Genomic DNA, 26567 nt, shown 5'->3' on the forward strand with positions numbered 1-26567 from the left:
TGAGAGACAGCGAGAGAGGGAACACAAGCAGGGGGAGTGGGAGAGGGAGAAGCAGGCTTCCCGCTGAGCAGGGAGTCCGATGCGGGGCTTGATCCCAGGACCCTGGGATCATGACCTGAGCTGAAGGCAGACGCTTAATGACTGAGCCACCCAGGCACCCTAAAAATCAGGCTTCTTAAAGTGGCCTACAGAGGCAAATATTCTCAGGTGCAGCCTGCTTCTCTGACTTCTATCACCATCTCATTTGCCCACTGTGTTCCCACCCCTGCCCTTCTCCTGCTTCCTCTCATGGTTTGCTTTTCAAATGATAAGCAACTTCTCCATGCTGACATCAACTCAGATGTCACTCTTTAGAGAGGCCTATTTAAACGAACTCCTCCCCTGAGCACTCTGTCACATCACCCGTATTTCTTACCTTCATGGCCCTTGGGGCTCTTTATCCTTAGCCTGTCAGTACTTAGAATAGCGCACATAAGGCACTTAAAAAAACATTTTGATGGGTGGGTGGGTGGGTGGGTGGATGGATAAAATATGTCAATACAGAGTCCTCAGACTTGTTTCTTTTCTCAGCTGCGCCCCAGTGCCAACGTGTATGATCTAGCCAAGAATTTCAACCTTGAGGTATCCCTCTTTGAACGGCTGGTGAAAGTAAACATTCCCTTTGTCCGTCTGAATTACCAGGTGAGAAGCTGAACTTTTATTACTACCTCCCAAATGTCCAGGAGAAGTCTCCTGGGAACCTACCAACTGCCAGTAAGAAAGTCTCATAAAAATAAAACTGGTTTAGTAATGCAGTGACTGTCAGACTTCTTTTCTGTTACAAAATACCACAAGATCAGCCTTTGTTGAGTTTGTTTTGGACAAAGGAGCTGTTTACATTTTGTTCTTTTCTCCCTATTCTTTTCAGGTTACCTCAAGATTTTCCACCAGCAACCTAGTCTTTAGAAAACTTATTCTCTGCCCATGTTTCTAATGACATATATATCTTGTTTCAGCACCGCATGCGCCCTGAAATTGCCCGGCTTTTGACCCCCTACATTTACCAGGATCTGGAGAATCATCCCTCTGTTCTCAAATATGAGAAGATAAAGGTGAGTCTGCCCTACCTGATCTTTCTGTGATGCTCTCAACAGCCTAGAAGGCTGTATTTCCTTAGGATGGAAAAGGGTTTTCAGAAGGGACTAAAGCCAGCTTTTTTTTTTTTTTAAGATTTTATTTGAGAGAGAGCATGAGCACGAGCATGGGGGGAGGGGCAGAGGGAGAGGGAGAAGCAGGCTCTCTGCTGAGTAGGGAGCCTAATGGAGGACTCGATCCCAGGACCCTGCGATTATGACCTGAGCCAAGGCAGACACTTAACTGACTGAGCCACTCAGGCACCCCTAGAGCCAGCTTTTTTAAAAGCTGGTTATTAAGGGGAGAAATAATATAGAAGTTGAGAGATAGAGACGTGGGTTTTGAATCCCAGCTCTGCCACTTAGTAGCTTTGTAACTTTTCAGCAAGTTATATACCATTTCTGAGTGTCAGGGTCTTCTGTAGATTGAGAATAATGGGTGCTGCCTCATTACATTATTGTTTTGAGGGAAATAATGTGTGTAAAGCAGTCAGCACGGTGGAGTGCTTGTAAGTTAGCTGGTCCCTCAACATCTTCATCATCATAGCTGCTGCCTATTTCCTGGACTATAATAGTTGGATTGTGGATGGCTGTTTTAAATATTTATATCAAACAAATGTATTGAAAACTGAAATAGACTAATTCTTTATCCATTTCCCTACTTGCCATGGTCCCAAAAGAAAGTACATGGTGATTGACTCCAAAATTAAAGATTTTGGTACAAAGTATACAAAAAGCCTTGCAAGGTCTCTCCCTGGAATAGGGCCAGTGGCCAATACATGTGAAGACAGAAGAAATTGCATGAGTGAACCTCCTAACATATCACTTCTTTTCCTTTCTAGGGGGTCTCTTCCAACCTTTTCTTTGTGGAACACAACTTTCCTGAACAGGAAATCCAAGAAGGCAAAAGCCACCAGAACCAGCATGAGGCTCGCTTCGTGGTAGAACTGTGCAAGTACTTCCTGTGTCAGGAGTACCTGCCCTCCCAGATCACCATCCTCACCACCTACACCGGGCAGCTCTTCTGCCTGCGCAAACTCATGCCAGCCAAGACATTTGCTGGCGTCAAGGTCCATGTGGTTGACAAATACCAAGGAGAAGAGAATGACATCATCCTCCTCTCATTAGTGCGGAGCAACGAGGAAGGCAAGGTGGGTTTTCTCCAGATATCCAACCGCATCTGTGTGGCCTTGTCCCGTGCCAAGAAGGGGATGTACTGCATTGGAAACATGCAGATGCTGGCCAAGGTGCCCTTGTGGAGCAAGATCATCCATACTCTTCGAGAGAACAATCAAATAGGCCGCACGCTCCGGCTATGCTGCCAGAACCATCCCGATACCCACACCTTAGTATCCAAAGCTTCTGATTTCCAAAAAGTGCCCGAAGGAGGCTGCAGCCTACCCTGTGAGTTCCGGCTCGGCTGTGGGCACGTCTGCACCCGTGCCTGTCACCCCTATGATTGCTCACACAAGGAGTTCCAGTGCATGAAGCCATGCCAGAAGGTCATCTGCCAGGACGGGCACCGGTGCCCTCTGGTTTGCTTCCAGGAGTGTCAGCCTTGTCAGGTGAAGGTGCGCAAAATCATTCTTCGGTGCGGCCATGAACAAATGGTTCCTTGTTCCATGCCTGAGTCAGATTTTTGCTGCCAAGAGCCTTGCCCCAAGGTTCTGAAATGTGGGCACAGGTGCAGCCACCCCTGCGGTGAGGACTGTGTGCGTTTATGTTCAGAAATGGTCACCGTGAAACTCAAGTGTGGGCACAGCCAGCGGGTGAAGTGTGGTAACGTGCAAGACCTTATGTATGACCTGCCAGTCAAGTGCACCACCAAGTGTGGCACCGTCTTGGACTGCGGGCATCCTTGTCCCGGCTCCTGCCACAGCTGCTTCGAAGGGCGCTTTCACGAGCGCTGTCAGCAGCCCTGCAAGCGCCTGCTCATCTGCTCACACAAGTGCCAGGAGCCGTGCCTCGGCGAGTGCCCACCCTGCCAGCGGACCTGCCAGAACCGCTGTGTCCACAGCCAGTGCAAGAGGAAGTGTGGGGAGCTGTGCAGCCCCTGCGTGGAACCCTGTGTCTGGCGCTGCCAGCACTACCAGTGCACCAGACTCTGCTCTGAACCCTGCAACCGGCCCCCATGCTACGTGCCTTGTACTAAGCTGCTGGCTTGTGGCCACCCCTGCATTGGTCTGTGTGGGGAGCCATGCCCCAAGAAGTGCCGTGTCTGCCACCAGGAAGAAGTCACCCAGATCTTCTTTGGCTTTGAGGATGAGCCCGACGCCCGCTTTGTGCAGCTAGAAGACTGCAGCCACATCTTTGAGGTGCAAGCCCTGGACCGCTACATGAATGAGCAGAAGGACGACGAAGTTGCCATCAGGTTGAAGGTGTGCCCTATCTGCCAGGTGCCCATCCGTAAAAACCTCCGCTACGGAACCAGCATCAAACAGCGACTGGAAGAGATTGAAATCGTCAAGGAAAAGATTCAGGGCTCAGCAGGGGAAATTGCAGCCAGCCAGGAACAACTTAAGGCCCTGCTAGAGAGCAAGAGCCTCCTCCATCAGCAGCTTCCTGAAGACTTTGTGATGTTGAAGGAGAAGCTAGACCAGAAGAATCTGTCCGTGAAGGACCTGGGCCTTGTTGAGAATTACATCAGCTTCTATGACCACTTGGCGGGCCTGTGGGATTCTCTGAAAAAGGTGAAGGTCTCAGAGCGAGAGAAAGTGGGGATTCGACTACAACAGGTCCATGAGTGGCTAGCCAAGAAGCGTTTGAGCTTTACCAGCCAGGAGCTGGATGACCTCCAAAGTGAAATCCAGAGGCTCACGTACCTGGTGAACCTCCTGTCCCGCTGCAAGATCGCAGAGGGGAAGATGAAAGGTAGCACAGCAGAAGAGGTCTACAGTGTCCGGAAGATCCTTGAGAAAACGTGTAAGTTCACCCAGGAGGATGAACAGCTTGTGCAGAAAAAGATGGAAGCTCTGAAAAACACCCTTCCCTGCTCTGGCCTGGGCATCTCAGAGGAAGAACGAGTGCAGATAGTCAATGCTATGGGTTTTCCTCGTGGCCACTGGTTCAAGTGCCCCAATGGCCACATCTACGTGATTAGCGATTGCGGGGGAGCCATGCAGAGGGGCACATGTCCTGACTGTAAGGAGGTGATTGGGGGCATAAATCATACTCTGGAAAGGAGCAATCAGCTTGCTTCTGAGATGGATGGAGCCCAGCATGCTGCCTGGTCTGACACGGCCAACAACCTGATGAACTTTGAGGAGATCCAGAGGATGCTGTAGGAAGATGGCACACCCCTGCCTTGTGCCTGGCCACCTCCTGGCTGGGGTCGGCTCCCTCTTGAAGGAACCGAAGTTTGTTTTTTATTATTGTCCTTTAGTCTTAGCACCTACTTAAGGATCCACTTTTAGGGGTTGCCCACGTTTGTTTCTAGATTTCCCCTGCGCTAGAATAAGCACTTTACCTCCAGAACTGAGAGCAAAGTTAACAGATTTCTTCTCTTTTTTTCTCCTGCAAGTTAGTGGACAGGCTCCCTGGAGCACGTTTGGGGCTTCCACCTTGGGGTACCTACCGGTATCTCCGGGTCCTGACTCAGTCAGATGTTTTTTCTGCGGTGCTCCGGGGGCACAGTGTATGAACTCAGTGAAGCAGACTGAATTCTAATTGCCAGGCCCTAACTTGTAGACTAACTTTAATTCTAATAAACAGAGGTCCAGAGGAGTTGTTTATGAACTGCTTATCCTTTCCAGGAGCACAAAAATCCCTCCCACCCTCCTCCTTGGGCACCCTCGCTCCCGGAGACGGAGGCATGTGATAAGACAAAGACTTCAGTGCTAACCCTGACCCAGTTACATATTCACTGAGAGTGGGAAAGGTGTGACTACCCACAGCTGGGGGGCTTGTGCAGCAGGCCCAGGCTAACCTAAGGAGTGATTCCCCAGTACCCTCTCCTATGACCGGCACTTTGGGATGGTGGAGGTTTCTTTGTCTGCAGGAGGAGAAGTTCAGTAGCAGTGCTGGTTCCCCAGGGCCCTGAATGGAACTAAACTTACATTTGGTACCAGCAGCACCTATCCAAAGTGTGACCCTTTGTTCCAACACTATTACAGCTTTTCCTGGGCAGGGTTAGCATGCCAGCAGCTTCTGCAGGCCCCAGACCCATGCCAGAAGCCAGCCCCCAGGCCTGCTGCCTGCATACATTTTCCCTCAGTTCAGTGTTCCTAGAACAGACACTTAGGCATCTCAGGTCTTTCTAATGTTGGTGAGAAAAATGTCCTTTTCCTATGTATGCATATCCTTTTTTGTCTTTACTATGCACTTTAGCCTATAAAGCCAATTAATAAAAACGATGACTGAGAAATTTCAGTGGTCCACATTTGTCGTCAACTGTTAGAAGCAGCTCGGGCGGCGTGAGACAGTGAGGATGCGAATGGAGGCACTGCCTACGAGGAGGCCAGTCCTGTTTCTGTGGTACAGGGTTTTTATTTAGCTGGTGAGTCATTTTTACTCAAGGTAAAAAGAGTGTTTTTGTATAAAAAGGTTTAACTTGAAGTTTCCTTCCCTAGAGACAACTCTGTTAACCGCTTCCTGAGTCCTCCCAGAGGTAAGCTATGCACATGCAATGTATAACCCCTTAAAAAAAAAAAAAAAGTACACAGTTCTGCACTTGGCTTTTATTAACCTAACAACCTTAGCTTGGAGGTTTGGTTTAGATTAGATTAGAATTTGATTTCTGTAAGCACATACACACAAGGAGTCAGCATACTCCCATCATGCCAGGTATGCTGTTATTTACTGAAGTGGAGCCTTCTGTTGATGACTGTTAGGTGCAGCCTAAATGAATAGCTTTGAACACATTCTTTTAATGTCAAGGGTATGTGCTACTGGGTAACTATTACAGTTTTTGAGCTGGTGGGGGTGGTGTATGTACTTGAAATTATATAGGACAGACTACAACCGTAACAATTTTCTCAAGGGGTATCTCCTATCTTTCATCTAGTTGTCAAAGGAACCTATGATTCAGAAAGGATGAGAACCACACTCTACAGGGTAAAAGCTGTTTTTTGCAACAAGGAGCAAATTTATCTGGGATTCCTTGTGTCCCCTTTGAGCTTCCATCTCTCCAGTAGCACTTCCATAGCACAGTCAGTATGGGTTCAGGTAGACCCTGGTTTCAAAAACCTGAACTCCCAGTGTAACTTTGGAAAATTACTCCATTTTCCCCGAACACTCTGTTTCTTTATGTGCAAAAGGGGGATGACTACCTCTCCCACAGAGTGTAGTGAATTTAATGAGACAGTACTCAGTACACAGAATGTCTGGTACATGGCTGATGCTCAGTGGATGACAGCTTTTAGTTCTAGGACAGACAGACATCAAGAGAACTTCTAGGAAGAACTTCCTCCACATCCAGCTCTTCTACAAGCATCAAGATGCATTGGAAGTAGATGGGGTAGACTATGCTATTGAGGGATGAACAGAAGAATAAAATATACAATTCAGATTGGTTTATTCTCCCTCCCAAAATATACTTCCATTTGTTGTTGGTTTTTTCTACACCCTACACGGGGCTCAAACTCACAACCCCAAGATCAAGAGTCGTACACTTCTCTGAGCCAGCCAGGCACCCCCCATTTGGTATCTTCTTTATTTGAAAGTTAATCAACAAGAAGAGCCTTGGCTGACTCACAGGGATGCTTAGGAAATAACTCCACATACCAACACCCCCCCCCCCACCTTACATTCTTTTTTTAATGTACAAATGATACAGACTTGACATTTAAAAAAATTTTTTTTACAAATGGAGAGAAGAGACCAAGCCAGGATGACTTCCCACAAGGAAGGGATCTAAGGGCTGCCCCATGAACTTCAGGCCAACATGGCTACTTCCTCCTCTTGTACCTAGGAAGAAAATCCGCAGAGTAAAGACCAACTCCCAAAGCCAGAAAGAGGAAGGAGGAGCTTTCCCATGAAAGGTCCAATCCCCAACAGGCACAACCTCTGGCCCTCCAAAAGGGCAAACATTACCTGGATTTAGACTTAAAGTTTCCTCCTCGTCTCTGGTGGGGCAAGCCCAACTGTTTCCTCTCTTCAAAGGAGGGGCTGCGAGTGAGAAGATGAGACACTGAAATGAAGCCCGACAGACAGACAATGTCTCACCGCCGCCCCCACCCAGCTCCCACATGAAACAGCAGCATCACTGACGCACCGTTTTCAGGGCCTGAGGTTCTAAGCCTGGTCTTTCCACCTGATAATACGGGATTGTGGAAGTCAGGGCCCAGCTTTAAAAAAAGACTGGAAGTTCTGTCTATCCCCAACCCAACCCCAGCCCAAGGGATACTGATCTGGGGGTGGGGGTGGGGGGTAACACATTCCTAAGAGCAAACCATGATGCTTTGCCTTTCTAGCTCTCCTGAGAGAAAGGTCTATTTCTGAACCAGAAATTCTCACCTCCAAGGCAGGAGGGCCTTAACACTTTCCTCCTGTTCTCACCAGAGATGGGCTTAGCTGGGGATGGGGGGGGGGGGTGTCAGACAGGAACCCTTAAAATTATATATTATAAAGCTACAAGTATATGGGAATTGGGGAGTACAGAAGGAGGAAGAAGGTATATAGCTTTGATCAAAATACAAAGAGCCCCATGATGACTTAAAACCCTACCCAGCTCGATACTGTTTCAGGGCCTTCTTGCTTGTGTTGGTAAGCTCTTCATCAAATACAGATTTCTTCACCTGCTTTTGTTTCTTGGCTGTGCACAGAAAGCATGGGTTAGATATGTCCTCTTTGGCTCAAGCTTCTAAATCCTATCCTTAAGTTCAGGGTAATGGTTCCAAGTTCAGTGGATGGTCTGGCCAGATGATTTACTGACATGGCAACAAGACATCGGATCCCAGCAGAAAAGGGATGAGGAATTCAGAAGTGGCAGGTGTGACGAACCACTCCAAAGGATGATTGCAGAGTCCCAAAGTGAAAAGAACCACTGAAATGTGAAATGGGCTGAAGACTGACTTCACTTCTTTTTACCCTGACCTGCTCCTCCAAGGAGCAGTTTGTAAGGACTTAGGCTCGAGTCAGAAAGGTCTGGGTTCAGATCCTAGCTCTCCCCACTAACCATGGGGTCACTTCACCACTTGGGAACCCAAAAATAACTGTACACACTGGTACACACATTACTCAAAAAATATGGGCTCTTATTAACCCTCCAATTTTCTCCCTGACCAGAAGCACAAGTTTCAGGGAGAACCTTCCTACCAGCTCCTATGGGCTCCCCATCTGCCTACCAGGGCCTCTTGCTGGCTCCTCCTCAGGCATTGCTCGGGCCCTCTTGGCTCTGCGGTTCCTCTTGGCCAGGCGCTCAGCAAACATCTGTGCCTTCAGGATTTCAAACTGGGACCTTTCCTCTGCCTAGAAAGGATGATGTGAGTACGGAACAGACCAGAACTGCTGACCCATGCCACTGGGCAGGGACCCAACCACTTACTGTCATCTCCCCCTTTTTCTTGGCATCCTTCATAAACTTCTTCCTCTTCTTCTTTCCCCTTAAGGCCAAGTCAAACTCCTGCAGAGCCTTGGCAACTAGGATGAGGAGAGAGTACGAGATTTCAGGTACTGTTTAACGTCTTTTTTTAAAAGAAGTACACATATTTTAAATTGGTACATAAGAGTTCAAAATGAGAAGCAGCAACTCACATCCTCTGCTGGTGGTTACCTCTCCATCTCACTAACATGCTTGTTCCACTATTTCTCCATTAATCCACTTGAGACATTCGTTATCTACATCGTGTTATGAAAGGTGATTTGGTTCACTTATACTCCCAGACCTTCCCGCCATATAGTTATAACTATGTTTAACACAGAAATTTAACATGCATGCACCCTTTTTGTCCCATCAGATATAGGCAGTATTTCTTAAATTGCTGGTACAACCTCTTTGGAGGGTAATTTTGCAATCCCTAACAAAATAATAAATGCACATATCCTCTGGCCTACAATTTCACTTTCGGGGATTTATCCTGCAAATTAAATGCACGTGCTTAATTGTGAAAGGGCACTTATACAGTTAATTCACTACATGGCTGGAATAGCAAAAGATTACAAACAACTTCAATGTCCCTCAACAGGGGAGTAATTAAATAAATTATAATCTATCCACATGATGGAAGACTATGCAGCCATTAAAAAAAAAAAAAAAGGCAGCTATGTTAACTGGAAAAAACAAGGTGTAGAAAAATGTGAATTTGTGTGATAAAAAGGGGGGTGGGGAGGGCAGGGAATACTTATAAATATTCCTGACCTACTTTTTTTTTTTTAAATTGTGGCAAAACAGATACAACATAAAATTTGCCATTTTACCCATTTTTTTTTTAATGTTTATTTATTTGAGAGAGAGAGAGAGAGCGGGGAGAGGGGCAGAGGGAGAGGGAGAGACAGTCTTAAGTAGACTCCGTGCTGACTGCAGAGCCCGATGCGGGGCTCGATCTCACGACCTGAGCTGAAACTGAAAGTTGGACACTTAACCTGACTGCACCACCCAGGCACCCCTTACCCATTCTTAAAGTACACAACTCAGTGGCATTAATTATGTGCACAGGATTGCACAACCATCACCGTGACCTGTTTCTGTAACTTTTTCATCATCCCCAAACAGAAGCTCTGTAACCGTTCATAACGCCCTCCCCACAACCCCTGGGAATCTCTGTTCGACTTTCTGCATCTATGGATTTACCTCATATAAGGAGGATCATATCTATTTGTCCTTTTGCATCTGGATCATTTCACTTAGTTCACCCTTGCAGTGTGTATCCACTTCATTATGGCTAAACCATACTCTATGGGACGTGCATACCACATCTTCTGTGACTGTCTATCTGCTGACACACACAGGTCGCTTCTACCCCTTGGCCACTGGACACCGGCATACGGTGTGCCTCTGAGTCCCTGTTCTCAGTTCTTCTGGGAACAGGCCTAGCAGTGGCCGTGCTGAGTTCTAGGAGAACTCAGACCCAGCTTTTTGAGGGACCTCTCCAACATACTTTTCTCCTTCTTCCTCTCTTCCTTGGTCTGGAACCAGCTTCTCTCAGGCTCGTGGTTCGGTGCCTCCTTCCCCTTCTCCAGGAGCCGCTTTGCCGTGTTGATCTGTGGAGACAGCACAAGGGTGGCTGCCACGACAGCGCCAACTGTTAAGACGTCACACGGCAGCTGCAGGACAGCACCTGTCTGGCCGACACCGGGTTTTGGCAGGGCAGGACTGGCAGGGACCGCCGTGGCCCGCTCCCCGCCCCGCCCTGCAGGCCCCCCCCCCAGTCTCGGTGCAGCCCTACCTGAGCTTCTGAATGCTGCAGCTCCTTCTCCTCGGCCTCTAGCTGCAGAACTGCATACACGTCCTTCTCCATCTTCTCAATCTTGTCCCGGAATTTGAGGATGACATCTCAAGGGAAGAGAACAACAAAAATTTTTAAGTAAGGATAAATACTGTGTAACTGATGAAAATAAGAGAGATGTGTATTTAGTGACAACAGAAAATTGGGGTTTTTTATGGGTGACTTCTCCGCTTCACAACACACCCCCTCCTCATCCCACCCCCAAAGAGCCTGCTGCGCTTGGAATAAATTTCAAACTCCTACATGTGGCCCCTGCCTACCTCTCAGAGCTTCTATCTCTACCCTTGCTCACCGTGCCCTGGGCCCTCTCTGGCTCTTCCTTCACTGACTCGCACAACGCGTCCGCTCCTGCCTCAGAGGCTTTGCCCTGGTTTTCTCTGCTTGGCACACTGTCTGCAGACTGCTCATGGTTACCTCATTCTTATCTAGGATTCAGCTCAAATGCCATCTGTTCAGAGGCCTTTCCTAAACAGCTTTCGAAAGCAGCATCTCTCCTCCTGACATTCTGGATCACATCTACTCTTATTATTTATTGTCTTCTTCCTACCAGAGTATCAGATGTTTTGTTTCCTGCTATATCCCTAATACCTAGGATAGAATAAACAGCACCCGGCACTTGGTAGTACTCAATAATTGCTAGCTGATGGAATGAGTTAAGTGAAAATGAAAAAAATGAAAGAAAAAAGACATGTATAAATGGAATAAAGGTCTCAAAGGATATGTGCCTAAATGCTAACAGTGGTGAGCTCTTCCACAAGCAATTACATTTTGGCTTTTATTTACTAATTTCTAATACTGAATATATATATATTATTTTTATAAATTTAAAAAACAAAGAATGTGACCCTGCAGATGAGAAAGAAATGAACGAAAGACATCTAAAAACAAGTAAGTGCTGACCTCTTTCCCCCACCAAAAGGAAGGGGGGTGGTGATTAATAGGGCTTTTGCCCTAAGAAGAAGCCTTCTCTTCCCAAAGGCTGGAAAATAACCTATGAGTGGGGCACTCGAGGTGTAAGTCTGTCATCATTTCCTTTCACAGAAAGAGAGACACAGAGGGGCAAGGGGAGACCGGCCCAGGGTCACTCAGCAAGGAAGTGGCAGGCCTGGAGTTCCAATCCAGCTCCTGACTACTCTCACCTATTACCCTCTGCTCTTGGGTCTGTCCCACAGAGTCTGATCCAGGACCCACCCTGCCCACCCCAACCGCCCTGAGCTGCTACACTGGTGCCTGCCCACCTTGGGGAAGTATCCGGGCCTTCACGGGGGCCTTGGCGGCTTTTACGATCTCCTTCAGCATCTTCCGCTCCTCTTCTCCCACCAGAGACACCGAGCGCCCAGCCCTGCCGGCCCGCGCTGTTCGCCCCACCCGGTGGACGTAATGCTTGATGGTGTTGGGCATTGTGAAGTTAATTACCTGGAAGGTCAAAGTCAGACCTGGGAGTTGGAGAGAGACAGAACACAAGGAGGCAAAAAGACTCCCAGCAAAAGTTCAAGGAAGACAGAGGCTGCTCACCGTTTTAACCCCCTCGATGTCAAGTCCACGGGCTGCCACATCTGTGGCCACAAGGATGTCGATCTGTTCATCCTTAAAGCGCCTAGAAATAGCCACAAACAGATGTTCACCTGGATACTCAACCCCAAAAATGCTCCACAGGAGGCTGAGCCAGCAGAGAGAACACAAATCCTTTTGGATTCAAGCAGCAGAGTACAGATTGTCACAGTGATAATCTAATTGAGATCCTAAACATCAGACCATCTGATACTCACATGACACCTTAAACATCCTGTAACATAGAACAAAAACATAGTTTGGTTTATACCACCTTAAGCCCCAACTCCTACAAATACGGAAGTTCAGGAACCACAGAGCTAGACTGTAGGAAGTAGCAAATGCAAATGTCTCAGCATTCAAAGCAGCCTTTTTTTTAAAAAAATACCTTGCAGCTGCCTATGATAAATGCAGACAGGTGAAGAATTCTAAAGGGTCCCTCCTGGCCTATGAGCATGACTTCATTCTACAAGAATTAAACAAACAAAAACACATGGAAAACACAGGACGTGGCAAAGTACATGCTCAGGAAATGGTGGCTGGCTTTGATTTCAAATCTCGTTCTAACAGACCCAGGTATGCCCACTGCTCTGGAAAAGCTATAGAGAACAGGACACGTGCTGTGTCTTCCCAAGTCAGAATTTCCTGCCGTGGCCCCACTCAGCAGCTCCAACACTCAAGCCCTAGGGCATCAGTGTCAGCTTCTGCGAGACTATAAGGAATTCTCAATGTATCTAAGACATAACCCTACAGCAGCTGGACTAAAATCTTTACGCTGGGGGACGGTGCCGTGTGTATCCCCTGCAATCACTCTAACATAACCTCCGGGTGGTATTCTCTCTCTCTCCATGAGGAGAGCCCTCTCTGAAGGATGGGAGGGAGCCTCGGCCCCCTGAACTTTACCGGAGCGCCTCCAGCCGCTGTGTCTGTGACAGGTTGCCGTGGAGCTCGCCCACCTGCAGCCCCAGGAGCCCCAGGAGGATGTGCATGCGGTGGGCCTGCTTCTTGGTCTGGGTGAACAGCATCACATGGTCAGTGAAGGTTCTTGTCAGCAGAGCTGGTGGGGAGAGAAGACTGAGCTGGAAGCCACCTCCGACAGACTCCCTCCGCACCTGTGAAGGAGCTGATGTGGCTGGCACTGGGGGAGACAGGCAAGGTCCCTGCCTCGTGAGGCTCCCAGTCCAGGACACAGAGAAGCCAATTCCCAATTCCCAAGGGTGACAAATGCTGTGAGAGAGGGAAGGGAAGATGGAGAGGCAGCTTTAGGGCTGGCCTCTCTAGAGAGGTGATGTTAGGCTGAACGACAGGGCAGGCTCGTTCACAAGATTTGGGGGAAGATTCCAGGCAGAGGAAGAAGCAAACGTGAAGGCCCCAAGGCAGGACAAGCTTGGTGTGTTTGAGAGAACGGAAGCAGGAGAGTATGGCTGGGCACCCAGGCTGAGGACTCCAGGCAGGCAGGGGCCCGGTCCCAGAGGGCTGTACAGGACTCCCTAGGGAGGGTGGACTGTGGACTGAAAGCAATGGGAGACACCCGACGGTTGTAAATAGGGAGGTAACATGAGTGAATGTTCGTTTGTAAATGATCATTTTAAATGATCTGCAGTGTGGAGAATGGTCGCCAAGGGACAAGAGTGGGAGTAGGAGCCTAGTCCAAGGCCACTGCAACAATTCAGGCAAGAGAGGCAGCAGCTTGAACCAAGGGCCAGAGGGGCAGTTTTGGGGGAAGTGGCTGGGCGTTCAGCAGGACCTAAGGAGGACTGGACAGTGGGAGGGAGGTGAGGTGACAGAAGAAAGGGGGAAGGACCCAAGGCCAAAGTGGCAGAGCACATTAATGGCAGTACCACGCAACAGGTCAGGGGAGCCCGTCAGAGGAAGTGCCAGGCAACACCCAGTCGCTTGAGTGTGCCACCCACAGGGCCAAGGGAGTTCAGCACCCCCCTGCCCAGTCCCTCCCTGGGCTTTCACCTGCCACGATGGCTTCCCGGTCCCCTTCCCGATTCGGCCGGATCCGGATGAACTCCTGCCGCAGGAAGGGGGCCACATCCGTGTTGCTGTTTACAAATATTCGGACAGGATTCTTCAAGGAAACAGAAGCCAGATCTTTTACCTGCCCAGCACAAACACAGGGATGCTCACTCGTCTGCCAGGAGGCGGGGGGTAGGGGGTGGGGATGGGGGTGGAGGTCCTCTGCATTCACCCCACCAAGCAGAATTCCTGTGGCCCACCTCGTCTGTCATGGTGGCTGAGAAGAGCATGGTCTGGCGATGGTGGGAACACATCCGGATGATCTCCTTCATCTGTTCCTCGAAGTACTCGTCCAGCATCCTGATGAGCAGTGAGAAGGAATCAAGAGAAATGGACTGAGCTCACATCTGTCACAATGATGGACAGAAAACATCAGACAAGCTGATGTTCTGATGTTAACTGGTTACGTTTCAGGCTCGTTTATTTACTTATGTATTAATATTGTTAGTTTACCCTTTCACCAAGATTCATCAAGAACTAGCATTTGGCCACATTCGCTTTATCTTTTTTTTTTTTTCTGAACTATATATAAATAAGTGGCAGACATCACAACACCTTACCCCTAACTATCCCAGCACACACTGCCTAAGAAAAGACCTTCTCCTATATAACCATCATGTCATTATCACACCCCAAACATTTAAGTGTTTGAATAATACCTGAAGTACAGTCCAAGTTCAAATATCCCTAATTGTCCCCAAAATGTCATTTTATAGCTATCTTTTTATTTTTTTAATCCAGGAAACCGAAGTTCCTATGTTGCATTGGTTGTCATGTTTCTTCAGTCTCCCTTAATCTACAGAAGTCTCCTCAAGCTTTTTTACATTGTCTTTGCTCATTTCCCAGTGACTGGATTCAGTAACTCATGGAGGCGAGAACGTGCAGGGGTGCGGCTGTGTACTTCCCTCTCCATCAGGAGACACAGACCATCCGTTTGTTCCAGTACCACTGACGTGAGTTTGATCACATGACTGAGGTGGTATCGGCCAGTTCTCTTCACTGTAAAGGAACCTTTTTGTCTTTGTAGATAATATTAATCAGAGGATTACTCTGACTCCAATTTGTTCAGCTGACTCAATCCTTCACAGTATTTCTTCCCCAGCTCAGGCTCCAGGTGAGCATCATGTACTGCATTTACTTGTCATGGTCCTTGATCTCCTTAATAGGAAACATCCACAGCCTTTCTTGGTCTTCTGGGACTTTAACATTTTTTTTTTTTTTTTTAAAGATTTTATTTATTTATTTATTAGAGAGCGAGCGAGAGAGAAACAGCATGAGAGAGGAGAGGGTCAGAGGGAGAAGCAGGCTCCCCGCTGAGCCGGGAGCCCGATGTGGGACTCGATCCCAGGACCCTGGGATCATGACCTGAGCCGAAGGCAGTCGCTTAACCAACTGAGCCACCCAGGCGCCCTGGGACTTTAACATTTTTTAAGAAGACAGTTCCCTTCCCCTTTAAAACCTCAATCAGATCACATTCCCTTTGCTCAGAAAGATCTCCTTTACCTCCCTCATGACTCAAGAATGGTTCATTTGCTCTGGGGAAATCAATCAGTTATTCAACGAACACTTACTGAGCATCTGCTGGATACTAGATGCAACCCTGGGCACAGAGCAGCAAGCAGCACAAAGCCAGCCCCTCATAAATATGTTCCAGAGGAGAGAAGGGTCACAACCACCACACAGGCATTCAGGTGACAATGTAGGAGGTTGGAGAGGCATAGCACCTCAGAGAGTGGAAAGCAGGAACTGCTGTAGACAGTGGCCAGCAAAGGCCCTTCGGATAAGTGACAACTGGAGCAGAAACCTGAGGAAGGTACAGGTCATTCCAAGCTGAGGGGACAGAAAGCGCAGAAGCCCCTACGTGGGGCTGTGCTGATAGGACTTCCCAATGGATGCTTTGTGGGTGGGAGATGAGGACACAAGAGCGATGCAAACAATTCTGGCCTGAACCACTGGGAGGACAGAGCTGCCATGCACGGAGATGGGAAAGGGAGGGAGGGGAGTATGGGGTCCGAAGCTCGGCTCAGGACTTCTTTAGTTTGGAGATGCTTCAATTGGAGAGTAAATCTGAATGGGCTTTGGGCTTGTGGCCTCCTTCCCCTGCCCCCACTCTGATCATGAGTCCAGTTCACTGGGGTTCATTCTGTTCGGTCATGAAGGAAAGAGGGGAACAGATGGGACCCATATGAGAGAAGAGGGAGGGAGGGAGTCCCCTACCACAGTAATAGAGGCTGTTTGTTGAGTCCTCACCGTGCACTGCCACTCTACCTGTATTACTCCTGGAATCCTCCACACCATGAAGGGGGGTGTAATTCTTATCCCTCACAAACAAGAAGAGATTTGCTTTAGAATCTAAGTAAAAGGGGCGCCTGCCTGGCTCAGCTGGTGGAGCATGCTACTCTTGATGTCAGGGTTATGAGTTCAAGTCCCATGTTGAGTATAGGGATTACTTAAAAATTTTAAAAAGCTTAAACAAACAAAGAATCTAAATAATATTTCCAAATCTCAGTTAGGAAATGGCAGAGTCAGAATTTGATCTACCCTCCCTCTTAACCATCACATCACAGAGAGAGAAAAAAAGCAGGATAATCCAGACTAATGATGAACAGATGTCCAGATGTGAGCAGCTGAACTGTCATCACACACATGGCCATGGCAAGATCCATGAAGACTAATGCAGAGGCAGGTTCTCTTCTGGGGTGTGGCCCCCAGGACCCCGGAGCACTTGGAGCCCCACCATTTCAGGTGTACCTGTCAGCCTCATCCAGGATGAGCACCTCAATACTGCTCAGGTGGAAGGAAGGGCAGTTGTGGAGATGATCGATGAGCCGGCCTGGGGTGGCGATGAGGATGTCGGGCGCTGCCCTCAGAGCTGCTTCCTGAGACTTCACATCCAAGCCTCCTGCAGAGAAGAGCCCCGCCAAGTGGCCAAGTCAGTCAGTTGTTCAACAGTCTGGACTGGGCCCTGCCACCTGCCACATCCCATGCCAGATGCCGGGGAAACAGCAGAGAACAAGACTGACAAAGGCCCCGCCTATGTGGATTTTACAAGACATTGGGGGAGACAGATTAGTTCATTACAACTATGCTACGTGTGAAAAAAGATGATGACATGAGGGCACTTCAGAACCGAAGGATTCAAACACCCAGGGACTGACAGAAGCAGCTGTCAAAGCAAACGATTTCTCCATCCCCTTTGCCTTCCCACTGCACAGAGAGGGTTACATGAAGGTTGGAGAACAGTACCATAGAATATCATCAGAAAAATTCTGCCCCAAATATTTGATTCTCTATTCATACAAAGCAAAAATTACATCCTAAATTTGTTCAGTCCCAAGAAAATTTTTTTGCCCTGAATTTTGAAGTTTCATTTTTTAAGGCTCGTTAAATCTCAGTGAAACCCTCTCCCTTCCCCCCAGCTCTCTACTCTGAAAACACCTCATCTGGTTTTTCAAGTGGGTTTAATCACAGGAAGGCTTTCCTGGTACTTGTCATCCTCAGATGGTGGGGCACACCCACCCTCCACCACTTCACAGTCTCTCAGGGGCCGCCAGACACTCACCCACGGCCAGGCAGGTGGTGATGTTGCAGAACTGAGCCAGCTGCTTGGTGACGGAGTGCACCTGGATGCCCAGTTCTCGGGTGGGAACCAGCACGAGCACGCGCGTGACAGGAGCCTGGCGGGGTTTGTAGATCAGACGTTCCAAGACAGGCAGGGCGAAAGCAGCAGTTTTACCTGGAGAAGGCAGCAGGAACCGGTGAGAGGAGCTTCAGTCCCTTCAAGGTTCAGGTTTTCACCTGAGCCCAGAAGACCTACATACATGCTCAAGGGGAAATGAAGCAACTTTTTTTTCGTAAAGCTTTTTTTCACAGGGCCAATGTAAAAAATCTGAGAAGTACAAAAAAAATATGAAAATAATAAAAATCACCCACAGTTCAGCCAACCAGAGATAAACATTAACCTAATGGTATCTAGATTACCAACATTTTTCTTAATGGACAGAAATATAAAAATTAAAAATTTAATGCAATAACACTATATTCTGTTCAGTAATCCCCTTTCAAAAAAAGCATAACAGGGACACCTGGCTGGCTCAGTTGGTAGAGCATGCAGCTCTTGATCTTGGGGTTATGAGTTTGAGCCCCATGCTGGGCATAGAGATCACTTAAAAACAAAAACAAAAAAACCATATTTCCTGTTTCTTTAAATACTCTTTACTTTGAAATGGTTGCATAATATTCTGTCATGTGACTACTTCTACTCTATAATTTATTGATACAGAACACCATGATGAAAGTCTGTTTCATAAAATCTTTACTCCTTATTGCAGCACCTGGATGGCTCAGTTGGTTGGGCGTCTGACTCTTGATTTCAGATCAGGTCATAATCTCAGGGTCGTGGGATAAAGCCTTGCACTGGGCTCCGCTCTCAGCAGGGAGTCTGCTTGAGGATTCACCCTCTCCCTTTCCCTCTCCCCCGGCCCCTCTTTAATTAAAAAAAAATCTTTACTCTTATTATGGCAGCAACAAGAGATCATGATCACAGAGACACCCTAATAGGAATAGTTACAGGTTACAGATTTCAGGGGGTCTCATGAAGGTCACCTTTATTTATACATAATCCCCAATCATAGGAGTAAAAAATGTTCATTACAATGTTATATATTAGTGCAGTTAATTATAGAGCAGAAACAGCTATATAACAGAATACGATACAACCATTTTTAAAAAGTGAAGAGTACTTGGGGCACCTGGGTGGCTCAGTCGTTAAGTGTCTGCCTTCAGCTCAGGTCATGATCCCAGGGTCCTGGGATCGAGCCCCGCATTGGGCTCCCTGCTCCGCGGGAAGCCTGCTTCTCCCTCTCCCACTCCCCTTGCTTGTGTTCCCTCTCTCACTGTCTCTCTGTCAAATAAATGAATAAAATCTTTAAAAAAAAAAAAAGTGAAGAGTACTTAAAGAAATAGGAAAATATATGTTGAGATTTAAGGGAAATTAATAAGCAAGAATATATAGTGTTATTGCATTACAATTTGTATTTGCATATTTAGCAAAGTGGCCCTTGGGTAAATCAACCTAGACCCCTGCTGTAGGTTGAACATCCTCCTCCTGCCTCCTCCTCTCCCCACCCCCCAAGTCACTATCCTTTATACCTGTCCCAGTGGCTGCACAGGCACAGATATCCTTCCCCAACAGACCCACAGGTATGCATGCCTTCTGGATTGGGGTGGGCTGCTTGAAGCCCATGGCTGTAATGGCCTGAAGAGAAAAGATGGGGTCAGACAGGATGGGGAGGAGGAGTCTCAGCATAAAACAAACAAGGCAGGTTTTCCACACAGGTGGTGACTCCTTCAGTCCCTCCCAGTCATTCATTCTACAAACATTCATCGAGTGCCGACTACGTGGGAGATCTGTTCTAGGCACTGAGATACAGCAGTAAACCAAAGAAATAAAGACCCTGCCCTTGGCAATCTTACAGTCTGGTAGGGAAAAAGACCAAAAGCCATCACATGCCGTATGGAGAAAACCACAGCATTCAAGGGGGCTGGGAACGAGTACGATTTATAATAGGGTCAGGGAAAGTCTCACTGAGCAGAAGATACTGAGTAGAACCCTGAAAGAGGTGAGGAGTACCCCAACCAGATTACTGGAAAAACTTTCCAGGCAGAGGGAACAGTAAGTGCAAAGGCCCTGAGGAAGAAAACGCCTAACCTGTTTGAGGGCCAGGGAGGAGGCCAAGGTGGCCAGAGCAGAATGAGTGCTAGGAGACATCACCAGAGACCAGAAAGGGCAAGGCTTAATAGGCCAAGATGGAACTTTTTAAGAGCGTTCTCTGGCAGCTGTGTGGACAACAGAATTTAGGGAGGCAAAGAGCCCAGTTTAGGGCAGGGAGCCTAGTTAAGGGGTGATTGCAATAATTCCATGGTTGCCAAAAGAAGCAACTACCTTCAGAAGAGGGCGGGAAAGGTTCATGTCCTGGAATGAGAGGTTTTCATCATACTGAGATGCATCTTCAAAAAATCCTCCTGTTTCCTACACCAGGAAATCAAAAGACAGAATGAGAATTCAGCAAAATGGGCCCAAGGAAACTAACTGGCCTTAAAGTCCTGTCAGGTTGCAAAAATAAGCTGCATGCTCTTTTCCATGCTCATGCTCACTTGTCCTTTCTTCTTCTTCCGCTCCTTTACTTTGAGTGTATCTGTGGAGAAAAATAGAGCTGACCATCAGGGCTCGTACTTACTAAGCATTTATAATCTGCTAGCCGCTGTCCTAAGTGCTTTCTGTAGCTACCTCACTGAATCCACACAACAGCCTGAGGGGGCTACTCTCATTAGCTTCGTTTGACAGTGAGGACACGTGCAGCAAGCTTGGCAAGTTCCAGAGACCAGGCTCTCAACCACTGCACTCGATTATCATGCTCGAGCACTCATTTCTGCAAGAAATATTTATGAAGCACCCACCACGCGGCTGGGCCCATCTGAGGTGGGATGTGGGGGACCTATCACCCCAAATAAATCTGAGTCTTAGAGGTGCCAGCAGCTGTGTGGGGCTGGGGAGGAGGGAAAGGGTATGGTCTGCCAGCAAAGTACAACAACCCTAACAAAACCCCAAGAAAAAAGAGAAGCTAGCAGTTCAACATGGAGATCTTAAATGTGACTGTGTAGAAGAACACAGGAAGTCCTACAAAGGAAAGCTGGACTCGTTCCAATTTCCTGTCCCCGTTTCCGACAGCGTCTCTGTAACGCCCACCTGCTTTGGTGAGGATGTTCTCATCAGCTGACGAGTAATCGGTCTCTGAGTCTTCATCTTCTGGGCCTTCCTCATCTTTCCCTTCAGGGTCTTCCTGCTCCTCTGGTTCAGAGCCCTCCTTTGCTTCTTTCTCCTTCTCTGACTTCCCAGACTTAGCTTCTTTATCCTGGAAAAAATATTATAGTAAAGAAAGGCAACTACAAACTTCAGGAAATCTAGAACCTCTGAAGAGCAATACCATGCTCTCCAGCCTGGGCAGAATGCTCTGCGGACTCTCAGTGATTATTAACAACAGACACACAGAGAAGCCTGTCTGCACCCCTGCACTCCAATTCAGGCTTAAAGAAAAATGGTGGGGTCGTGTGGAGGGCAAAGCTCAGGGCTTTCCACAGAGAAGTACCTGCTTTGCTTTCTCACCTCTGCTTTCCTTTTCTTGCGAACTTTCTCAATCTTCTCATCTAATGTAGTGGCTGCCCTCTGCAGATAAAAATAAGATGAATAAGAAGCATATATATGGGAAAGAGACAAAGCAAGGTTTCTCTGAGGGTTGGGTCTCCAATGTTAATATAGAAGAGGCTCGTCTGTCCTTGGATAGATTAATCAATCTGCAGATTATTCACAACAACAACAAAACAAATAAATAGTCAAGTGTGAAAAATCTTTACCTGGAACCAAGAAGAACATCCACATTTTGGAAGGTGTTTACTATTAAGAAGAACAGAATTACCAAGAGATGTCACATTTATAGCTGAATGCTACTTAGAAAAATCCTTCCCCATGCCAATCAGAATTTAGCCTAGCAATTAAAGGCTGAAATCAAAGCAAACTCTGCTGAAACTTTTAGAAAGGGTAAGTAATGGCAGGCCTCCTTTACCTATGCTCAAAGCACCCTGAACTGCCACGGCATTTGCCACAACTACAATTAACTATTTGTTTTTGTATTTGTAATTATTTGTTTACTTATCTTTTACCCTGCTGGACTGCAAGCTTTATAAGACCAAGTCTTTAATTACATGGGGCCTATATACCCGGACCTGGGAACAAATGTAAAATTTGTTAAGTGAACCTGGAGTGAACTTTCATCAAAACATGGAACAGGGAAACAAACATTTCATAATTATTTTGAAAAAGGAAAATTTCTCTGGCATTCTCTGAAAAAGTACTGAAAAGGAAAAAAAAAAAAAAATCACAAAGAAATCCTGTCCAGGTAACCATGAAAAGGCAATGCTCGTTGATTTTAATCAGAACACCAAGAGAGTCTGGTGTAAATAGCTCTGTGCTGGCAGCATTTCTCTTTGAGGCCCATGGAATGGAAAATGTCGCTGATGCACCTTCTAGCTCGCTCACCGGATTCAAAGGAAAACATGGGATCTTGACAAATAAGCAGATGACGGTGACATTGTGGCAGCTTTGGCTATGCTATGTGGGAACCAGGGACCCTAAACAGTGAGATCACCTGGCAAGTGACAGAATGACAGCGCTGTGGGGCAGATCAAAACACTACTACCAAGGGTGCATGCTAGATTGTTCTTTGTTACAAACTAATGTAACAAAGGTTTCTCTCTAGTATTCAAAACAAGGAGAGGGCGCCTGGGTGGCTCAGTTGGTTAAGCGACTGCCTTCGGCTCAGGTCATGATCCTGGAGTCCCAGGATCAAGTCCCGCATCGGGCTCCCTGCTCAGCAGGGAGTCTGCTTCTCCCTCTGACCCTCCCCCCTCTCATGCTCTCTCTCTATCTCATTCTCTCTCTCAAATAAATAAATAAAATCTTAAAAAAAAAAAAAAAAAACAAGAAGAGAACACCTACAAAAAGAGACCATTTTAACATAGCTATGCCCACTTCTTTTCTAAGTCAAGCAATTTATATGTAATATTTGGTATTCCTAAACCAGTAGACCAGTATTACCAGATTTCCTCTGAAACGTTTTTTTCACATTTTAGTGCGTATAATATCAGGAATGGTCTCCCTTAATATATATACGGAAGTTAATCTGAGTTCGCCATGCCCTCCTCCAGGAAAAGCCGTCATGGACATCTTCTAATGAAGGAAATAAGATATTTCTGATACTTTAAAATATCATCTGTAGATCAATTCATGTGTTTGTAATTGTAATAAATCTATGTTGCAACATTTTACACTTTGGTTTTAATCAAGACTGGGGGTTTTTGTGACTCTTCTCCCCACCCCATCAAAACTACACCACATATTTCCAAGAGTTCCAGCATTTGCTGAATGTAAGCAGATGGCAAAAGGCAGTGAGGTTAGACCCCAAAACCTACTGTCCAACCTCAATAGCCCACGGCCTGGAACTGCCAATCACTGTCCGTTCTTACCTTCTTCTTGAGCTGGCTCATGACATCGGCCATGGCCCAGCTGCCATCATATGCCCCCTCCTTCTCAGTGAAAACGAAGTCAGGGTTGAAATCAGTGCTCCGGTTCTTCTGCAAGGCTTTCTGCTTTCTGCCCAGCACGATGGGCCCCTGAGAAGAGGGAGAAGCAGGATGACTACAGGGCTGAAACAACACGGAACAGGAATCTACAATTGTCATGGGAGATCTTAACATGGCTCTCTCAGTAACTGACAGATTAAGCAGACAAAAAATAAGTGTCTGCAGAAAATCTGAAGAGCACAATCAACAAGCTTCATTCCTGTGAACATTATAGACAACGTATCAACCGCTAGAGAGTGCGCATTCTGAACAGACATGGAATAGGTGCAAAAACTGATCACACAAGAGCCCTTTAAGCAAATCTTCAAAAAGTTTCAAAGAATCAATATCATACAGACTTTTTTCTCTTGCAGCAATTCAATTAAGTTAGAAACCAATGACAAAAACCCAAACATCTAAAAACTGGAAAGGAAGACTGACTGAATTACGGCTTCTGAGAACTAGAAACTGACCTTTTTTTCCTCACTTGAGTTAAACAATCTCGTAAGAACTCGTAAGAACTCTCACCCTAAAGTTCATTATTAATAATGATTACATATCATTTCTAGCTGTACAGAACTTCATATTTTAACTTCGGCATTATCATTTGCCATATTTGCTCCAGTCCTTTTTAATAATAGTTTTCCATTCAAGAAATGAAAAGATCATTCTAGCTGCTGCTAAGTAGTGAATGGGGGGGGGGCGGGCGGCGGGCAAGAGAAAGGCTGGAGACCAGGTAGGTACCTTAGGATGCTGGGTCTCCAGGCACAAGGTGGCAGTGGCCTGGGCTAGGGTGAGCTAGGAAAAGGGGGAGAAGTTAAAAGAGCTGAGCTAGCCTGAACGAAACTGGAGGGGAGTGAGAAGGAAGCAGCTGTCAAGGATGATGCTTAGGTTTCTGGCTTGAGATGGAGCAGGTTGGGAAGGTGAGGGAGACCCGAGTTCAGCTTTGGTGAAGCTGAATTCGTGGAGGCCATGGGACACCCAGGTGGAGGTGTCTGTAGGCAGATGAGGCCACAGTGGGGCAAACACCTGGGCTGGATCTTTGTAGGGTGAGCCCCTTTTCATGACACTGTTCCTCTTTTAACTGCCACACTGCTTAATGTCTGTAACCCTCCCACCCAGCATAAGCTTCAGAAGAGTGGTGTCCTTGCCCATCTTGTTCACTGCTGTGTCCCGAACGCTGAACACTAGGTGTAGCCTACAGACACCTGCACCCGGGTGTCCCATGGCCTCCACGTCAATAAATACTGGCTTAATGAACGAACCCCTGATGAGGAACCACGACTGGCTTGGCCCCTGGATCTCTATGATCTATTACATAGAGCCCGGATTCAACACCAGTGAATGGGTACTAAGTTCGCCAAGACAACGCGGCGCGTTACCGGCACAGGCGCAGAGGTGAGGGAAAGCGAGTGGCGACCAAACTGAGGAAGATCTTGGGGTCCCCTTCCAGGGACACTTGCCGGCCTGGCAGGAGGATGCTGAGGAGCTAGGGGCAGGGGCCCGAGGAATCACGGAGAAGGGAAGCAATCATGGAAATCTGCACGCCGCCGCGCCCCCAACCCCGATCGGCTCATACCTCCTCTTCCTCGTCCCCGGAGTCAGACTCAGGATCCCCTGGCACCTCGTCATCTTCGCCTATGGTCCCGATTAAACCCAGCTCCTCGAGCATGCTGCCACAGCACCACTTCCGGAAACCAGCTCGCACACAGGCCGGCCCTTACTTTCCGACGGCCTCCTCGTCGTCACTGCGCATGTGCTGACATCACTTCCGTTTGGGGGAAGGCCCTGCGACGCTCCTTCCCCTGAGCGCGGAGTGCGCACGCGGCAATCTGGGAGGTGGTTTCGGGTGACGGAGGCCGTGGCCGGCTGGGCTTCGGTGAATTTCTTTGTCTTGGTCGCTGGCCGCGGCGTGCGGCGTGCGCCGTGCGGAGGAGGTGCGCTGGCGGAGCTCTGTGTCTGTGCATTTGCGGACAGAAAGTTGTGGAAGAAATGGCAATAAACGGTTAGCAGGGATTGCTACTGGGTAGTAGAATTATGTGATTTTTATTTTCTTCTTAGATCTTTTCCATAAAAAAGAAAAGAAGTTAAACAAAACTAAGACTAGCTAACACTTATGTAGCAGTTGCTGCGCCCGGAGAACTGATTACTTTTATATGCATTAACTAATTTAATCACCATAGCAACCCTAGCAGAAGATACCATTACTGTGGGCGTTTTACGTACGGGGAGATTGAGACACGGAAAGGTTCCCAAGGCCACCCAGCCAAGATTACAACCAAGCAGTGGCTCCAGAGTCTAGAAACTAGGTCCCAGAGCTTACCAGAAGCTTTTCCTCTCCTTTCTGAGTGTGGAAATCTTGGCTCGTAACTGCGCTTATGATCACCTCCTCTAGGCAACTTTTCCTTAAACATCTCAAACGTGTTCTCCCAGACTACCCATCCTTGGTAGCTATTTGCTCCTGTGTGGCTGTGATTTGTACCATTTTCAAGTGTACAGTTCAGTGACATTAATTACATTCACGATGTTGTGCAACCATCACTACTGTATGTTTCCAGAATTTTTTTCATGACCACAAATGAACTCTATAACCATTAAGCAACAGGTCCCCATTCGCCTCTCCCCAGTCCTGATAACCTCTCATCTACTTTCTGTCTCTATGAATTTGCCTATCTTAGATATTTCATATAAGTTGAACTTTACAATATTTATCCTTTCGTGTCTGGCTTATTTCCCTTAGTATTTTCAAGGTTCATCCAAGCTGTATGTAGCCTGTGTCAGAACCTCACTGAGGATGAATGATGTGCTGGTTGAATGTACATACCACATTTGGTGTATCCATTCCTCAGCTGAGGGGCACTTGGGTTGTCCCACCTTTTGACTATTGTGAATACTGCTGCAATGAACAGTGACCTACAAGGATATATTTGAGTCCCTGTTTTCAGTTCTTTTGGGTATATACCTAAGAGTGAAATTGCTGGGTAAAATGAAAATTCTAATGTTTAGCTTTTTGAGGAACCACCAAATTATGTTCCACAGTGGCTACACCATTTTACATCCCCACTAGTAATGCATAAGGCTTCCAGTTTCTCCACATCCTTGGCAACACTTGCTGTTTTCCTCCTTTTTTAAATTTTGTTTATTTATTTTTTATTGTAGCTTCAGGTGTCTTTTAATGGTGGTTCTGATTGTGGTGAGTTTCATACCCTAGCTTCAGACACTGAATCTTGTGAATGAAGAATATCTATCACTTTGAGTGTTATTTCTTTCCCTATGGATCCTAATGGAAGGTCTACCTCTCATAGGCACGTAGACACAA

General features: G+C 47.2%; 2 protein-coding genes across 4 annotated transcripts in view; one reads left to right on the forward strand and one right to left on the reverse strand.

Moving 5' to 3' along the window:
• Positions 1 to 5475, forward strand: part of ZNFX1 (zinc finger NFX1-type containing 1) — a 25476-nt gene extending 20001 nt beyond the window's left edge. For all 3 annotated transcript variants that reach the window (XM_032387534.1, XM_032387535.1, XM_032387533.1), the window contains 3 exons: positions 571 to 681; positions 996 to 1091; positions 1955 to 5475. In XM_032387534.1, the coding sequence (XP_032243425.1) occupies positions 571 to 681; positions 996 to 1091; positions 1955 to 4396 (2649 nt within the window). In that variant the 3' untranslated portion in view covers positions 4397 to 5475. The remainder of the gene's footprint in view (positions 1 to 570; positions 682 to 995; positions 1092 to 1954) is intronic.
• A 93-nt stretch (positions 5476 to 5568) lies between these two features.
• Positions 5569 to 25001, reverse strand: DDX27 (DEAD-box helicase 27). The gene is made up of 21 exons (XM_032387536.1): positions 24828 to 25001; positions 23153 to 23299; positions 21237 to 21296; positions 20820 to 20985; positions 20228 to 20268; positions 20016 to 20102; positions 19223 to 19328; positions 17634 to 17807; positions 16823 to 16973; positions 14272 to 14371; positions 14012 to 14153; positions 12950 to 13103; positions 12011 to 12092; positions 11734 to 11911; positions 10436 to 10542; positions 10148 to 10250; positions 8596 to 8690; positions 8396 to 8519; positions 7776 to 7863; positions 7143 to 7217; positions 5569 to 7016 (listed from the first exon to the last, which is right to left on the reverse strand). Exons 1-21 carry the CDS (start codon positions 24918 to 24920, stop codon positions 6998 to 7000), a joined length of 2292 nt encoding a protein of 763 aa, XP_032243427.1. The 5' UTR covers positions 24921 to 25001; the 3' UTR covers positions 5569 to 6997.
• Positions 25002 to 26567: the final 1566 nt, after the last annotated feature.

Source organism: Phoca vitulina, unplaced genomic scaffold (assembly GCF_004348235.1).
Source record: "Phoca vitulina isolate PV1807 unplaced genomic scaffold, GSC_HSeal_1.0 scaffold50, whole genome shotgun sequence".
In the NCBI taxonomy this organism is placed as follows: Eukaryota; Metazoa; Chordata; class Mammalia; order Carnivora; family Phocidae; genus Phoca; species Phoca vitulina.

Coding starts and splice junctions, on each gene's coding strand:
- DDX27 (XM_032387536.1), bottom strand. CDS start 24,920: ATGCTCGAGGAGCTGGGTTTAATCGGGACCATAGGCGAAGATGACGAG. Junction 16,974..17,633: donor CACCACCTGCCTGGCCGTGG/GTGAGTGTCTGG, acceptor TCTTCTCTGCAG/GAGGCTTGGATGTGAAGTCT. Junction 10,251..10,435: donor TGCAGCATTCAGAAGCTCAG/GTAGGGCTGCAC, acceptor CTGTCTCCACAG/ATCAACACGGCAAAGCGGCT.